General features: G+C 39.6%; 1 protein-coding gene across 1 annotated transcript in view; it reads right to left on the bottom strand.

Moving 5' to 3' along the window:
- The window catches only part of znf407 (zinc finger protein 407), a 320,280-nt gene that overhangs the window by 144,991 nt on the left and 156,388 nt on the right, over nucleotides 1-18,901 (bottom strand). The window contains exon 5 of the mRNA XM_042347003.1: nucleotides 1,563-1,729. Within this exon, the coding sequence (XP_042202937.1) occupies nucleotides 1,563-1,729 (167 nt within the window). The remainder of the gene's footprint in view (nucleotides 1-1,562; nucleotides 1,730-18,901) is intronic.

Raw genomic sequence — 18,901 nt, 5'->3', positions numbered from 1 at the left:
AAAGACATCCTCAGTCCAGGTTGAAAGCTCACTCAGGAACCAGCCAGAACACAGGAATGTTCATGGGAATGATTGTGATTTAACAATTGCTGCTTGAGAGAGAACTATTTAACAGACTTGCCTGTACAAATACTCTGGGGTGAGGGAGGTTTAGAATCACAAAAAGCCCTAAAACATCAAGTGCTCTGAGACGCTAACCCCGTGAAGGGCGCTATATAAATGAAAGTTGTTGTTGTAAGTCTCTTTACAGCTGATAAAGAGGCAACATTCAGGTGAAGGAAAAGCATTGGAATAGTGTAGTACGAGTTGAACCACTTCAACATCAAAATGCCCTTTCACACAAGTTAGAATCTAATATAGCTGCAATTAACCAAATTGTCAAATGTAATAATAAAAATAATTAAGGTATCAATGACAGGGGCATTAACACCAAGCCTTGACTCTTTCCAACCTGGACCTAATACTTTCTGGAATTAGTTAAGCAGGATGCATCCCTCCAGGGAGGGAGTGCACACTCCATTCCAACAATCTGTCTCTGGAATTTCCATGTGTGGGTGGGACGCATCGAAATCTCTGCTTGGTTCGGATACTCAAATATGGTGATGGGCTTTCGCATGTGTCAGACACCCGGCTGACCAAAAAAAACCGAATACTTTGCAATCTTATAAATGAAACTTTAACCACGCAGAGTGGTATTTATCCAACTAGGGCTTTCCTACCCAATAGGACTTTGGCTTATAGAAATGAGGACATATCCACACTTCCAAGGCTCACTGATGTGATGCGCCACACACTTGCATTACTCCACATCTGCTTCACTTTGCCAGATGTGTCTTCTCAAAGCCGAAACAGTCACAGGGACCCTACTTACACCCTCACTCATCAAGGAGGATATTTTTAGATGATAATCTTTTGTTAATCAACTTGGAAGGCAGAGTGACTGAGCTATCTGGGTTTCTTTTNAAAGTATTAGATTGCAGTGGGACACCAGGTGGAATGTGACAGCTGAGATAATAATAATAATTCTTGCATTTTGTATTTATATAGCATCTTTCACAACAGAAGGGCTTCTCAAAGAACTTCACTAGATTTACTGTAAGGTGTGGCGACTGCATTTTGCAGTCGAAAGAGACAGCAAATTTGCATACAGCGATATTCCACAAATAGCCATGAAGTGAAATGGTAAAGGAGGAAGGAACCCAATCTGTATCACACAAAATCAACCCTTTCAATGCAACTTACAGCCACATAAATTTGGCATTAGAGATTGGATGGACTACATAAAACATCAGAAACTGGCCGATAGGCAGATCCATAAAGCCATTGGTGGTGATCATTGTGCCCTTGGCTGTTCATAAACAGATATGTTACCTTGATAACATCATCTTTTACCATTTTCCTTGAATTTTACCATTTTATTTTATAATAATTGTTAGAAATTGAGGGATAAAACTTCCGTTACAGGTACAAAAAAATACATCAAAAGCTTGAAAAGCTATTCTAAGATGCATTTTATAGGTTCTACAGTTGCATTTTTACTTTGTGTTAAAGTGACAACAAACCTGTATGAGTCCTGAAGTGATCCCTCATGGCAGATGCTGTGAGGAAAGAATAGTGACATGTTGGCCAGGTGCACTTAAAGGGCTTCTGGCCCATGTGCAGCTTCTTGTGGTTGGTCAAAGCCCATTTCTCTGTGAAAGTTCGGTCGCAAATCTCGCACACAAATTTCCTATTGCAAAGAAAACAAGAGGGAAGAAAAAAGGGAAAATAAGAAAGAGGGGAAAAATGCATTTGCATAATACCACCAGAGCATTTTAGAAAATGAAGCGTGGAAACTGTATGGAGTTTTGCAGACAGAATTGTAGCCTGGGTCTGTCACGTCTGTATAACCAGGCATTGATTTTTCTGTCGAGATCCAGCACTTTAGCCATTTATTCTCTGCTTTGCAGTTGGACCCAAAGGGTTTGAAAAATTCTGTTACAGTCCAGTTGCCCCTGAAGGCAAATGTGAGAATAGATTTCACCTGTATAGTCCCCCACTTATCCAGGGCACACGCTGTCAGAGCAAAGGCTAAATGGAAAGCCATTCATACAAGACTACTCAACCAATCACGCCGGTATGAATTCAGCTACTGCTGTGGCACACGCACACATGCTTCCTACACATAGCCTGGAATTACAGGCACTGCTGCCGAGTATCCCATTTCCAAGCTTTTGTACAAGGACGAGACAAACTTCAATGGGTTTGACTCCATGTGGTAACCGGCATTGATTAAACTGATACTGTTGCCAGAAAGGCTGCCTGCCCCTTGTCCTCAAGAGATTTACTGGGCTGAAGTAATACAAGAGTACCAGCCATGGTTTGCAACGGAATGTGCAGCATAAATATTATTGTAAATCTTGCTCCCTGGCAGGATACCATTGCGTTATGTTTTTGAATAGTATTTCTGAGTTATTATTTCCAGGATAATTATCCACATGTTTATATTTCTATACAATACTATATTAAATATTTGTATAAAATAAATAAATCTAGATTTGATGTAACGTAACAACATAGCATTTAGCATCATCGCATATGACCAGCAACGTCCATCCAGCTACCAAACTGCTGAGGTGTGGTGTGTCTAAGCCTGCATGCACTTATCCAACCCAGAAACAAGTATTCTCCAATCTCTGAAAGAACTACAACACCAACATCCCTAGAAACACACTTCAAAGTTTACAAATGTTGACGTTCATCTGCTGTAACATTAAACCACGATTGTTATGGATGACTTAAAAGAATCTGAAAGACACCAGCTCCAGAATTTGGACTGCTTATGTCTGAAAAAAAGGTTTACGAATACCAATTGAAAATTTGAATGAGCAATACCAGAATTCACTGGAAGACCACTATAATATACTGTAGTATTTGGGAGGTGGTGGGGGGGATGGAGGGCATAGAAGAAAAAAGAATGTAATATTTTATTGAAACCTTGAAGCATTTGTTGGGTTGGATTTAGAGTCACGATTAACGTTTTGGGATGTTTGGGCCTTTTGGCTCTCGCTGTAAGATAAAAGTCAAAAAGAAATAATTGACAACTATAAATGTATGAAATAGTTAACATCCATCTAATAAACAAGGAGTATTTGCAAAATGCAGTGTCCCTCTGGTTGTCTGATGTTGAGGGACACTGTGGACGAGCCCTCAATTTAGACTTGACTGTAGTGATTCTGCAGCATGATGTAGTTTCTGGTTGCAATGTCACCAACAAATTTTCCTCAGCCATGTCATCTCTTACCTTGCTAAGCGCAAATATAATCCAGGCAAAATAAACAAAAAATACATTAATAGGGTACTTGAACCACTTCTCTGTGTATGCAGGTTTAAGTGGCGAAAGTGAAGAAAAAAAACACTCCAATATTCAGTGTACCACTTTTCTTAATGTCCCATAACGCTTCTGTGTCAACAGTTTCTCAAGTGATTGTGCAGAACACAAAGTATTTAGGGGACCTGGATTGTGAATTGGAGTGCCGTTTGCATTGTATCATAAAACCAGCCAAAGAAACAGAATTAAAGCGCAGAAAACAACTGAAGATTCTATGTGTTTTCCTTCTAAAGAACTTATTTGCACATTTCTACCACACATTATCAAATAATAATGACATTATAAACATAACGTCAAGCTCAGTATTAGTACGCCAGCACTTCCATTTTATGTTTTGTCTGTGTCAATCATAAAATATACTGGCAGATGAAGAGCAGCATACCTCAGCATTCTGCCTGCATTTCATTCTGCAAAAGTGATGTTATCACTCTAACAGAGGAAAATAAGGAGATTATTAGAGTGACTGGTAGGAAACTAAACATCTGGACATTCTGGGGACAGATTTACACGCTGTCTGTCAGATAAAGCGCTGTTGCCTGCTGCTTACAAAACAAGGTTATGCCTGGCAGCATTTCCCAGCTTTGCTATCAGACTGCTTGAATAGCCCATTTCTCCACCCTTTCTGAAGAATGACATCCTGTCTTGGTTAAGAGAGCAATTTCTATCAACTGTAGTGCCTCAGACTGCTTCTGATTAAAATCTGATTTTTTTTTGGGGGGGGGGGGGGGGTGGCAGGAGAGAGAGGACGCACCTATTTGAGGAGCTGGTTTAAGGTTGCCAGTGTTTGACTTCTAAGTAACACACAGTAACTAATGGAAAATGAGCGACACTCAGGTAACAGTCGCAAGCTGAATTTCTAACTGTTTGGTTGGGTAAAATCCATAAGTCACACTTGTTTCTCATCCTGCCAGTGACCTTCTCTAATGGTTAATGAATGTCATCATAAAGCATCAATCAGCTCTGCTGGTTCTGGGAGTGCTGCACCTTATGAACATGGCTGCAGATCCATTGTAAGATTCAAATCGTACCAACACAGAAAAACACTAAATGTTTAAAAGCAATACACTTGTATTATGGGTGGTGTCCAGAAAAAAGGGGGAAAAAAACATGTTCCTCTAAAGGGTTAAATGGGTTTTGGAAAAATGTGGCACCCAGTGACATGATTTTATCTTCATGTTAAAAGAAGCAATCCTGTACTGATACAGCACGCACACATACAAACACTAACTCTGGGTAATCTGGGTGCACAAGACAAGACTGAGATTGCACACATGCTGTAAATCAAGACCCTCTGAATTAAATGCAATGCCACTGATATGGCACACATACTGTAAATCAGCAGATAAAAGATTAAGCATTACTATACTGATACAATGGACAAACTACTGCCTTACAGGCAAGACATCATGGATTGAAAACAGGGTTAGAACCAGGGGAGATCAGTAGTTACAACACTCGAGCTTTCGACTCCCAATTAGGGGAGTCTGAATAGCAGTCATGTCTTGACACTTGCACTTAAGTTTCCCCGAATACTTCCATTGTCATAGTAAAGCTGCAGAGCTCCAGTCACTATTCTGGTGGCCATCAAGAACACAAAACAACTTGGAGGGAATGATGCGACATCACAGAGAGCAATACCAATTCAGGGAGGGATAGAAAGGTTAAGCAAAGGAGATATAACATGAGCGCAAAAAACGGGTTAACAGCACTTGCTGTGGGGGGTTTTCTGAGACCACAACAATATCACAGGAAAAGGGATATTTGTCTGGCATTCGGAAAGTTAGTTTCTATTTGATCCCTTCTCATTATTATAGTTGCATTGGTAAATGTATCTTATTTTAATAGATCACAGATTCTTTTGTATATTTTGCTCCTTTGCTCGTTCAATCCTTTGTATCTTTTGCCAACCTCATGGAAAGCAGATGCATAATCTTTCCTCCCCCAAACCCCAAAAAGGAGTCTCTTCACGCTGCCCCTTTTTGACAATCACTGTACACATTGCTCCATTATTGGCTGGGTTACTTGGAATGGAATAAATCTCACATTGGTTTTGATTCTCCTTTGACACATGACCCTTGTGCCGATGTCAAGCAAAGGTCTCATTCATGAAAACAGCAGATGGTCTTATGTTGGAGGCACCTATCACATCAGTTCACAGATTACTGCCTTTTCTGTGGGATTACAATGGAACTTTCAATTCATTTGTAAAAATAATGTGACGTGGTGATTATGTCAGAATTTGTCCTCCACTTCTATAAGGTTTTGTCCTATACTTTCATCTGGCTGTCGCATTTCGCCCACAGATATACAGTCAATTCACTTTACAGTATATTCTGTGAAGCGCTTTGAGATGTCTAGAGGACGTGAAAAGCGCTATATCAAATGCGAGGATTATCATTATCATTATTATTATTATTATTATTATAATCCAGTCATTCCAGTCTTCCAGGATAGCTGCTTGTAGGAATTTGATAGTGCAAATGGCAGGCAGAATTGCCTGAAGTAACAGTCACTACACTTGTCAGTAATTACTAGTAAAGTGCTTTGAGATGTTTCCACATAATAAGTCACTATAAAAATGCAAGTTCTTTATTTCATTATTGTTAGTGACTTAAATGATCATCATCAACATTGGCTCATTTCTCTCGACTGTTTTAAACAGATAATAATCCTTTGCTCTCTTGAATGACCGTGAAAACTTGCTGATCAGCCTACATGTATCCCTGTTTGACCTAGTAATTCGGTGAATGTACCAGCGTTTTGAGTAATCCTCTTGAAAATGCAGTTTGAAAATGAAAACTACAAAGGAATATTTTTGAGGTTGGATTTAATCTAGGGTTAAACATGAATTTACAAAGTCTAACAGTGGGTAGGTGCACAATCTTTCCTGTATTGGGACAGGATAGGCCAGGGCGGCAGAAACAATAGGAGTCAAGTACACACATAATTAATTTGAAGTGATTCTGCTCAGCTACTCAGGATGTAAATATACATTTATCCTGGTTTAACAGCATAGGACAGATTTTCCAATTAAATCTTTGTGAACCTTTTCCAATTGATTTACAGTTAATATGCATTTATCTGCAAGGACATACAGCTTACAAATATAAAGGCAGATTGTTCTTTTAAAATACATACAACTGAAGGCAGGGATAACTGTTCTGCATTTAAGTAATTAAAAGCGCCTAAAGAACAAAAGACAGCTTCCCTTCCAGCATAAAATAATTTATCCACTAGCGGTAATTTTACGATATTTCTCAATTAGGAAATCCGATTGCTTTCTGGTATTCCGAAGTACATCACACTGATTTAAAGGAACTCTGCTCTGATTTGGAATGGCATTTCTGTGAGGCGATGAGTCTCGTTTTCATTTCTTAATAAAGAATTTATGTTAAGAAGTACCACAAAATTGACCCTGTTGTCTTTCACTTATAAGTCACACATTACATCTTGTGTAAAATGCACACAGGTCCACCACATTACAGTGAATCCTGTGAAACACTTTGAAATGTCTGGATGATGTGATAAAGTGCTATATCAAATGTAAGGGGCATTATTATGTACCACTGTCCAATATTATGCCACTGAACAGGTTCTTTTTCCGGTATTCATATTATATTGGAGCTAAGTCATGTAATAATTATGGTGGAAATACTTTACATAGATTTAGTGCAAGCAACATTATGCAGCATGTGTTATAAAGTGCAATATTCCACCTAGATGTGTATTGCAGTTCCCTCTCACGATGGCACATCCGTAATGTAAAACATGTAACTCTTAGCACCTTGCATATTTCCCATTTCAGTGCCTTGTAATGAAATCTCATGTTTATGCAAAGTCGCTGCCTCCAGTGTTTGTTTTCCAGAAAGAACCTCAACATTTTGCACCTGCAAATGGTACTTTTCTCTGTGATTTGTTTTGGCTTTCTCCACTGATACTACACATGATCTGAAAAGGTGTCTGTACAGTTTCTACATTATTCAGTTGTGATGGTTGATTTACACACAGTTCTGGCTTTAGCAAGCAAGCATGCACAAGGTCCTGCATTTGCACCCACCACTATAATCTGTTTAAAGTCTCCTAAAATTGACTACTTATAGCAACTTCCAAATTTAGAATGAATAGAAGATTTTTTCATAATGTTACACAATCTGAAATTTTAAGATAACATGATCTTACAGACTAAGAAGAGGTGAAATGTCAGGCCTTAGAGCAGTATCTGTCCATAATACGACTTAAAACACTGTTAAAAATTCATTAAAATGCATGGCAATATTATTATTGCTACTGCTCTGCATTTGGCTGCTAATACTTTATTCCGTGCTGAGAGACTAAATCATAAGGAGTTATAGATATAGAGATCAGTGGGCCTGGCTTTAAATATAAGTGTTGCAGCACCAAAAGAAGAACCACAATGCTACCATCAGCATAAATATTATGGTCAGGAGATTGTGTGACTTGGAATTTTCCTCTCTCTGTCAAAGTAAATGTACTGGACCGACAATGACTGCAACATAGTCTACTTTGGAAGGAATTTCAGCTAAAATCGTCATAGGCAGAATAACAGAATTGCCAATTTACTTTGTTTATTCCCATTTGAGGCCAAGCTGTCTAGATTGACTGTTTAAGACCCATCATACTCCATTACTCCTCCAAAGCAATACTTTTGATTTTTACACTATTCAAATACTTTGCATCAAGTTGGATATCAAGTTCTTAAATAATCCACTTCCACCAGTGATATTGTTAACACAAAACGGACAATACGGTTAGCAAAAAGGGCCGGGAATGTAGGCGTCAAAAATATTAGATTTGGAAATTGCTGAGTAAATAAAGATCCCTATTTTTACCCGATATGCCAGAAGGCTGCCTCATCCGAACTACATTCAGAAGCCAAACTCCAGTTCAATTCCATAAATCCAAGCAGAAGATCCATACCTAAGCAGAATATCAGTGGGTTGACTTGACACATCCAGGGTACTTACAAAATTCATTATTTGCCAGTCAATTTATGAATATCGCTTTCCAAAGACCCAGCATGAGCAGATCCTCCAAAAAGGGTGAGAGTTGGCATGACAGGAACAAGTCCAACATTGATTTTGCTAGTATTGCTACATTATGCTACACATTCAGCCAGGTCGTGCCTGCAGTAAATACCTTCATGTACCCACACTTCCTGTGCATTTAGGAAATGCACTCTAGGTAAAATGAGTCTATTTGCCGAACCAATCAACACTAATTTCTATTCTTAAGCCTCTGCACAATTCAACAACAAGAACAACAAATTACATAGGGCTTTCATGTCGGGAGGACTTGATATGGTGGAAACACTCAAATCCACATCCAGACTGTCCAGTCAAGATGTTATTCTTGTTATTGAAGATTGTGACTAGGGCAGATGATCATCACAGAACTGGATGATTTGCCAGGGGTGGCTGTTAGAAAGTTAATTGGGGGCATTTAGAAATGTATTAGACAAGCACATGTCGGGGAAGAGGATTAAAGGTTACAGGGAAAGAGCAGGAAATTGGGATAAGGATATTTGCTTCTTGAAGGAACAAACATGGAAAAAAATGGCTTGAACGGCCTCCAACTATGGTTCTATGGTTGTATGTAGCCTTCCTACTTCCCTACTTATCAGTAGGCTAGTGTCAAAATGATTGGAAAGCCACTTCTAAGGCAGTCACAAACCCATAAAGGTGAAAGTCAAATTCTGGACTCAAACTTGCAATTAATATGGTGTGAAATGAGTGCACTAACCTTTAGACTACTACCTTATGTATCTTGATGGGTGGTTTTAAAAAGGGGGTGCTCAACTACTGCACACAGCGTGTAAATCAATTTTTATTACAAAGTCCTACATCTGTTAAATGGAACACAATCCATTTTAGAACTTACGTAATCCTTTCTATTACAAGTAATAAAAAACATAAAAATAAAAAAATCCAATGATTAACTCCTATACCGTTCTTCTATTATTTCAAACTCTCAAATCTGTATGCTGGAACAATCAAGATGAAATATGTTGCTTCAGGTCTGCTGTGACATTCGCCTCTGAAATATTCACATTGTTGCTTTCATTTATTTTAACTGACAGAGTTTTATTTACTCAAACCAACTATGGGTGGTGTACTATAATTGGATATTGATATCTCATATTGATATAGGCCACCAATAAATTGCACTGCAAGCCCTTCAAATATCAGTTGCCATCTAAGATGCTATAAAATGGATTAGTATGGGTATTTGGTGTCAAAACCACACAATGCAACTATGAAAACAGTTACCCTAATTTCTATAACAGGACCTACATAAGCAAAAACACAGCATTATTTACTTTATCTTCCAAAGCATCATATACCAATATGTTGTATGCATTTATCTACCCTATATTCATAACTTAATGTGTTTTGTAAAAAGATAGGATTACTAAAACAAAACCTTAATGCTTTGTTACACTTGAATGCAGATTCTAATTTTCTGACTCTTAATACGTTTACAGTAATTTTATTTGTTAAACCTTTCAGTCAACGGTGACAATTTTACATGTTTGCCTAAGGCGCGATTTCAGTGCAACATAAAGAAAAAAACACCTTACTTTTAAAAATCGTAGCAGCTTTATTGTTCTAATATTTTATCTTTGAATACTAGAAATCTTTTGCAGGGCTGCATCCATCAAGTAACACACAAAATAATTTTTCATAGCACTTAGCTGCTATAAATTATATAGCAGAATTAGAAGGTGTACAGTTCAGAACCCAACATTTCACACATTCATTGTGGTCTCTGAACACACACAAATGTAATATATAGAAGACGTCAAGACTGGAAACATGTGAAACGTCTTCGAAATAAGTGTGAAAGACCCATAACTCATAAGTAACTGAGTTACATTTTTTGGCCATTCTAATTTTACCTGTTTCTCCAGTGAGGATGATTTTTTTCTTCACTTCAAGGTGTGTCATGGAAGAACAATAATAAGCACAAGTGAATGCATTTTGGTGTCTGCAAATCATTTGATTTGTTGACTGAGGAGATGTGATATTGGGTGAATGCTGCCAGTCAGAGTTGCAAGTCTAAGGGCTAAATTGTCGTTCAGCGTAGCTTTCTTCTATGGATTTCAGTCTGGTGGACTGACATTTTTATTTGTGCTAATTCAAACAATGTAAAGGCAATGTAGCTGTGGGCACAATACAATTTGTTACAATTAGTCTTTTAAATCTTCAATACGCTGAAAGATTTAAAAAATATATTAATGTAGAATCAGGCTAGGGGGAAGAAGCTGGGTGATGTTTTCACAAATATTTGTTATGTGGATGGCACATCAGAAATTGATATTTCACTTAATTTGACAACAGATTTTTATTCCCCCCAATATTGTCCTATCTCCTGAGAAAATGACTCTTGAGGCACCTAGAACTTCATTCAAAGAGCCATTCCTCATGTGCCAGCAGGCTACTCACCCGCCAGTTGTCAGTCTGTGTCTGATACCCATTGTTTTACATTTCCAACATGAATCTTTGTTTTGTATTGCAACCCTGCTTTCTTCCTGTAGCAGTTTGTGAACACAGCACTACATGCCTCTTATGATATTAGGCTTGCACATTCCATCATTTATTTTTCTGACAGAAGAGAGAAACATAAGGCAACATGGAAAGGAAAAGGCTATTCGTTCCAATCAAACATGACTCTTCCAGACAATATACCCCTTTGTGGAGTCTACCCCAGCCACTAAATCTCCTGAGGAAACTTTCAGATCAAATACTTCCTGTTGTCAAACATCTATCAAGCAACCTCCAAAATATTTACTCATTCTCCTGAAACACTATTTCCATTGTTTAAATATGGATAACTAGTTTGCTGGACTCAGCTGGGATACCTGGGAAGACTAAATTGGTCCTGCTGTTCCCAGGTTAGGGAAAGGAAAAACAGCCAATATTCCTGCTACTTCAATACCCTCTTCGAGTGGTGCTGTGTTTAGTAGCCTCGAGACAAGAGGTTAGGCCCGTCTGTGATGCCCTCTACAGTCACGTGGCTTGCAAACACTAACTGCAAGGCTCACACAACAACAACAAAATTACATTTGTATAGCGCCTTTCACATTGGGAGGATATCCCTAGGTGCTGGACAGACAGCGTTAAGGACCCGAGCTGCGGGTCGGGATGGGGGAGGGTGGAGGGCAGGGGGGGAAGCAGGGAGATCGAAAGCACGGTCGAAGAGTGGGGTCTTGAGATGGGTTTTAAAGGTGGCGAGGGAGGGGATGAGACGGAGGGACTGTGGGATGGAGTTCCAGAGGGTGGGGGCAGAGTGGCAGAAGGCCCACCCATCAACAGTGGGGCGAGCAAGGTGGGGGACATGAAGCAGGCTGGAGCCTGCTGAGTGGAGGGAGCGAACAGGGTGGCAAGGGGTTAGGAGGTCAGAGAAGTGGTGGGGAGCAAGGCTGTGGAGGGCTTTGAAGGTGAGGACCAGGATCTTGAACTGTATCCTCTGTGTGATGGGAAGTCAGTGGAGTTGGGCAAGGATGGGGGTGATAGGGTCGCGGAGCTTAGTGTGCGAGAGGACATGGGCTGCAGAGTTCTGGATGATCTGCAGCCTGTGGAGGGAGGAGTTGGGGAGGCCGACAAGTAATGAGTTTGAATAGTCAAGCCTCGATGTAACGAAAGCGTGTATGAGGGTTTCGGCGGCCTGCGGAGTGAAACAGTGTCAGAACTGGGCGACGTTGCGGAGGTGGGGGAAGGCAGAGTGGGTCATAGCGCAGATATGTGGTAGAAAGGATAGTTGAGGGTCAAACAAGATGCCAAGGTTATGGACTGACTTAGCAAGGTGGAGTATGCAACCATGGATGGTGATCCTGTCAGCGCCTGAATGGAGGAGGTGCTGACGGGAATCAATGTTCGATGTTTGACTAAAGAAAGTTAGCTCTCATCCAGCACTTCATGTCTGATATAATTGTCGGAGTTAATCAACACAGTACCAACTGCTGGGAGTTTGTTTCACAAAAAAAATACTCTTGTACTATTGTAGTGACTTCTAAGCTCTCATTTTACTCATTAATTTTACCCATGTCCTAAATTCCTGTGTATGTATTTTATGTCAAACTATCTGCTCAGATCTACAGTTGAATTATTCCCTACCAGTGGAATTTCAATAATATTTCAGGTATCTTGAGATTTTTTACCAAAAGTGGTCAGAGAAATGCTAGACTTGTGTTCAGCCTTAGAATCCTATACGTTTTACTGTTAAAGCTTCTGGTCCCTAGAGGTTAGGGGAATTCTCTACCCCTCCAACTCACTCCCTCTGTCTTCAAGTCCCGCTTTAAACCCTACCGCTTTGACTGTGCCTGTGCATATTTCCCATTTACTCCTCTCTCCCCTGCTGGGTGTTCATCCCTGTCACAGTAAAACAAAGTTATCCTACGTGAAGGACACTGTATAAACGTAAGTTATTACAGTTGTTTACAACCAAAGCCAATAACGCAAGCCAGCATGAGAAGACCTCAGGACGCATGGTGCATCCCGTTTCCCTTTAGACTAACAGAGCTTAGTAGAATACCAGTCACGAAAACAGCAGCGATTTGATACATACACACTTGCTGCAAAAGTGCTGAGTGTTAGTTGCAACGTCTGTTTACCAGCATCGAAACCCAATAATAAAAAATACATTTATATAGCGCCTTTCAAGTCGGGAGGACGTCCCAAGGCGCTGGACAATTAGGGATTTGGATGCAAGCTGGGGGCTGGGATCAGAAGGGGTGGAGGGCAGGGAGGGTAGGGGTAGGAATGTGGCCGAAAGCATGGGTGATGAGGAGGGTCTTGAGGTGTGCCTTGAAGGAGGGAAGGGAGGGAGCGAAACAAAGGGAATGTGGGATAGAGTTCCAGAGGGTTGGGGCAGAGAGACTGAAGGCCTGATAGTATATCTTACAGTACTCTAGAAAGCTAACATGATATTCATGTTTGCTCCATACGGCCTCCTCCACATCCTCCGCCCAGACCGCCCCACCATCAACGGTAGGGCCCTCAGCCTCTCTGGCCCCACTCTTTGGAACTCCACCCCATAGTCCTTTCACCTTATCCCTCCCTTGCCTCCTTCAAGGCACGTCTCAAGACCCTAATCTTCGACTGTGCTTTCGGCCACCTCCCTACCCCTACCCTTCCTGCACTCCACCCCTCGTGATCCCAGCCCCCAGCTTGCGTCAAAATCCCTGACTGTCCAATGCCTTGAGACATCCTTTTGACGTGAAAGGGGCTTTACAAATGTAATTTGTTGATGATGTTACAGTTGGTATGCAGCTATATCCTGAAAAAGACTTCTGCCCAACTGTGTGAAGCCATTTTGTGTGTTGTATTATTTATTTGTGTGGTACTCAGTAATCAGATGCATGCTATTGTAAAAGGACACTTAATAATCCACACTGTTCCAGTGCATAGTTTAAAAAACGTCTATGCAGATGTGAATTATGAACAATTTTCAGTTATGGTGTAACTCTTTATTAAGACTGTAGATATTCCCAGTCAAATATATGAGGCACAAACACCAAAAGCAACATTTCAGTTGGTTGCATTCAGACACAAGCTCAGGTTAAGTTTTATTTCATTATCCCATGGTTGCGGGTGGAATCCGGTCAATTTTACTGTCTGTGGTTTGCCTGCGAACACTGTGAATCACATGCAAAGTACCCAAAGAATATAATCATATAAGAAAAAGTTGTTTGCAGTGTCCATTGCATCTCTCTAGGTGTTTTATTCTCTGCTGAATTTCTCAGGTATTATCTGTGTGCAACTTGATAGATACACTAATATTTGGCAGTAGGCCCCCGACAAATAGGATAAAAGCTTATAACAGGGAAGTGATGCTTAGGGAGATGCCTTCATTCCTGATTAAACAACGTTCATTGACATGATAGAAAATATTACATTCCAGAGTTAGAAATGCAATCCATGCAAGAGTTGAGGATACAGATATCATAGAGGATTTGAGACACAACTGAACTATATTTGGATATAGAAATATGAAGTCCTGGGTAGGATTTTACAAGTGGCATCTTTTGGAATAACGACAATTTGTTTAGAATATATACTATATATGCCAGATTCTGGGCACGTTTGAGCACCCAATCTTCATAAAGGACTTTTTTTGGAGAAGTTTCAAAGAACAACAGAAATGATTCCAGGACATGGATGCAAATTTATGACGAAAGGTTTGCTAAGTTGAACATCTTCATTGGAAAAAANGACTGAGGAAGAACATGATATAGATCTTGCATAAAACTCGCTGCTACATTGATTAAATATGTTTCAGATACAAATATTGAAGTTCTACAATAGGTATCGACTGAGAAGAGCAAATTTTCCTCAGGATCTGATTGATGGTTCTGTGGTGGTTCCTGGAGAAGGGAAATTTTATCCGCAAAGGGGATCAGGCTAGAGTTGAATAGTAAAGATGTAGCTGTGCATGAGCACTCTGGAACTTTTGCTCGGCTACCTCTGGGAGGGGGGTGGAGGGAGTGAATATTTATACACAGACCTTTTCCAAAGAAGCTAAAGTATGTGGGTGGAGGCCATGATAAGCACGTATGTTTGGTACTTCGAAGGGGCAGAATTGATACCACTTGCCTCTTATAAATGAATAAAATAAAAAACATAATAATTTTGTCAATCCATCCATTACTGTTTGTGGGACACTGCTGTGCACAATTGGCTGCCGTGTTTTACCCACAAAATACAGGCAATTCACTTTACAGTATATTCTGTGAAGCGCTTTGAGACATCTCAAAGAAATGATAAGGCGCTATCTCAAATGCAAGGATTATTATTATTATTGTTTCATGCTTTCTTGCAGGACCTTTTTATTGCCAATATTCTACCCTCTACTCCTCTTCTGAAGCATTTTCCCATGTTCATTTTACTGGAGTAAGGCTCCAGAGGTGTCAATCACCCTCCTATAGCATGTCCAATTGTTTATGGTTCATGTGTGAACTTTGGTGACGAGTTGTGTCAGACTATTCAATTGCAGAGGGACATCACAGCTGGACGAATTCTATTCTTTCCTAAAGTCCAATTTTTACAGAGTTGTTGAACAGTCCAGAGATGCCAATAAATGGACTGCTTTCCCCCTCTTTAATCTGAGCACTAATATCAATTGTGTTGCTTTTTTGCTTGAGCCCCTTAACCGGCACAGGGCAGTTAACGAACCTGGAACCCCTTTGATTTACACTGGCTCGGCTACTCACTGGATGAACTTGTTGAGACACTGGAGAGCTTTCCTCATATTATTTTCAGGTTTTGAGAAGGTGGAGAGAAGAGAAAACTATCACGAAGAGGGAGGCTATAGAATTTTTCCATGTCAAAACATCTTTAAAGCAATTAACAGTAGTTATTGCCCAGTGTAGTGACTATTTTTGTAGCAAATTAAGATGAGGGAGCCCAAATAGAGAAGGGGGAAAAGGAGAGGCATTTATAGAATATTTCTAAGAACTTTTTCAAGTTTCCTCCAGACATATTTGATCTGAGTCATTTGTTTCATACATTGATCCGTAAGAGCGAACTAACTCTCAGTGAGGGAAGTAGCACAGTCGCAGTCCAATGCCTAGAATGATATTTTCAATGGTATTAGTAATAATAATAATCTTTGCATTTGACATAGCGCCTTATCAGGTTTTTGAGACGTCTCAAACTGCTTCACAGAATATACTGTAAAGTGAATTGACTGTATATTTTGTGGACGAAACGTGGCAGCCAATTGTGCACAGCAGTGTCCCACAAACAGTCATGGACCGAATAAACAAATTTTTAAAAAAACATTTTTTATTTTTTTTGCCCAACGTTTCTTTCTACCTGCTCAGGATCGAACCCAGGTCCTCTCGCTTGTGAGATGAGTGCTCTAACCACTAAGCTAAGGTCTGTAAAGAACCACCAACGACAACTTGGATTTTTATACCGTGCTTCACATAGGTTAGTGTTACAGAGTTTTTCTCCTCGCTGAGCAATTGAGACGGGGGACTATAAAACACAGAAATACGCCCATCACCTTTAAAAGGAATAGAATTTGACAATCAAAAACAATCAACAATTAATCAACAATCAAAAATGGTAGGAACAGGGATCATTTGTTTTACTCCAATGGCGTCTTTCTATGAATATGTATTAGTTGTAGACATTCTGCAAGAGTTTTCAAAGAGTTCTGCCAGAATGGCACCATAATAATCCTTGCATTTTATATAGTACCTTTCACATCGGGAAGAATTTTCAAAGCACCTTACAGGATATACTATAAAGTACAGTCACTGTACGTGTTTTGTGGATGAATGTGGCAGTCAATTTGGGCACAGCAAAGTTCCACAAACAGCAAGGGAATGAGGATCAATTTTATTTGTGGAGAAATTCCTTTTTTTTNGGAAAGGTGTCATGGGATTCTTAATGTCCACCTAAACAGACAGACAGGCCTCATTTTCACCTGTCAAAGTATGGCAGCTGCAACCTCCAAACACTGCATTGGATTTCCATCCTATACAATGTGATTTCAAAGCCCTGGCATATGATCTGGATCCACAAACTTCTGACACAGAGGTGAGAGTGCTACAAACTGAGCCAGGCTAACACCACCTATCTTCTAATCACAAAAAGCAGGTTAAAATGCCTAAAAAGCATATTTACATTTTAAACTAATAGTTGTGTTAAGAAACTTTTTAATAACCTCAGCGAAAGACAGAGGGCAAAATAAAAGTCAGTGTGTAGAAAGAAGATGTACAACAGGAAACCCACCAATTTCTAATCATTTAAAAATATGAGAGCTTTAGCTTTTATCCAATTAACCAGTGCTTTCCTTTGAATTAGAAAAAAATACTGTATAATTTAGCCCACGGTAGTTTAGCAAATTGGCTTTGTGGCATGTAAACTAATGCAAGGTAGCAGTTCCAGCCTCTTGTTCTTCGTTTCTTATTACTGAATTATAATTCAATGATTACCTTAGATCACAAGCTATTCATAAATCAGACCTTGACATACGATGAAAAATTGTATTAATATATGAAACTTATTATATAGTCTGAAACGCTCTCTTGATAAATTACATTGTTCCGATTTGACAATGATTGCATTTAAAACATTATTTCTGTTTGCAGTTTTACAGACTCAAATTCTTCATAAAAAATTTAAAGTGCTCCACTGTGTTCCCGAGTCAGAGGGCATTTGGTTGCAAATGGCAAACACACACAGCCACATTTGATTCACTAGCGGCAGCATGGGACCAGGCAACAGAATAAAAAAAGACAGATACATTTTTGTGCTTCAATTCATTTTTCCAGCGAAGATGCAACTGAACAGAGCTTTGGTGAACAATGCAGTTTCTGTTTCAACTGTTTAAAATTGAGTCTTTTTTTAATGTACATATCCACAATCTTAAATACATTCCAGTAAAGCCAGCCAGCCCATGCCATTTAATTTAAATTGAGAGGAGAATAAGCTCTTTAGATGATGTATAATGACATTTTTTTTGCTAAGGCTGACCGGGTTACTTGTGTGGTAGATCATATTATTTACATTAATTACATGAAGGCTGCTATGTTAATGGCTTATTCGAGTAAAGGCCACAGCTTGATATGTTAATGCCGTTTAAAAACAAAAATCAGCTGATTTCTCTTTCTTACAAGATTAATCTAAATGCTGTATAACTCTCAACCTTTTATTTATTTCACAACAGTTACACACAGGTGCCAGTTTACACTCAACGTGTTGTGCAGACTGGAAGTAAAAGACACCCGATACATCTGTTCGCCAAATATTACTGTAAAATAATCAAAATTGGAGTCAACCTTCTTGAGTGAGATTCGATCGCATCCATCAAATTAAGAAGCTGGCAGAAAAAGTGATATCTGTGATTCCCCAAGGAGGACAGGCACTTCCCCAGAGAGAGACAAAGGGGAAAAATATCAACCAAACACGCAGAGTTAGAAGCCATGTGTACAACCGGGCCCCCATCACATACTTGGTTGCAACCAGTTACAGAAGGGTCCTGGCAGAAGTTTGTATCTACCATCTTAGATGAGGAAAGTGTAGCACAGCACAGCTGAACTAGAACAAAAAGAGAAAAAATCGACCTAAATTCTCCCTTACGTCCCCTGTCTTACTCCTCCCTTCAAAGTATCTTTATTGAGTACACAATACCTCCAACCAAAAGGGTATCATTCAAAACAAAACTGTGTTTAACATCTGGAAACAATTACACCGAAACAATGGAGTTGTGCACTCTTTGTTTAGAATGAGTACTTTCAAGACTGATAATTCTTCCACACGGTGTCAGCAAACTAATGGCAAAAAATATTTGACTTTACAACATCAAGCAAATAAAAGTGAGGGTGAATATGATACTGATTTCCCCTTCCCCAGTACAGGAGCACTGAGGCCACTGTCCGACCAAATTTCCAAATAGCCACTGCTTTGGTCAAGGTCAGCAAAACAGAGACTAAACTTGGCACTTTAACTTTGTAAGTACAAGGTGCTACCCTGGATGCTGGAAGACAATCTCTGAGTGTGC

This window comes from Callorhinchus milii, unplaced genomic scaffold (genome assembly GCF_018977255.1).
Source record: "Callorhinchus milii isolate IMCB2004 unplaced genomic scaffold, IMCB_Cmil_1.0 Scaffold2, whole genome shotgun sequence".
In the NCBI taxonomy this organism is placed as follows: Eukaryota; Metazoa; Chordata; class Chondrichthyes; order Chimaeriformes; family Callorhinchidae; genus Callorhinchus; species Callorhinchus milii.
This window is presented reverse-complemented; position numbering and strand designations above follow the sequence as displayed.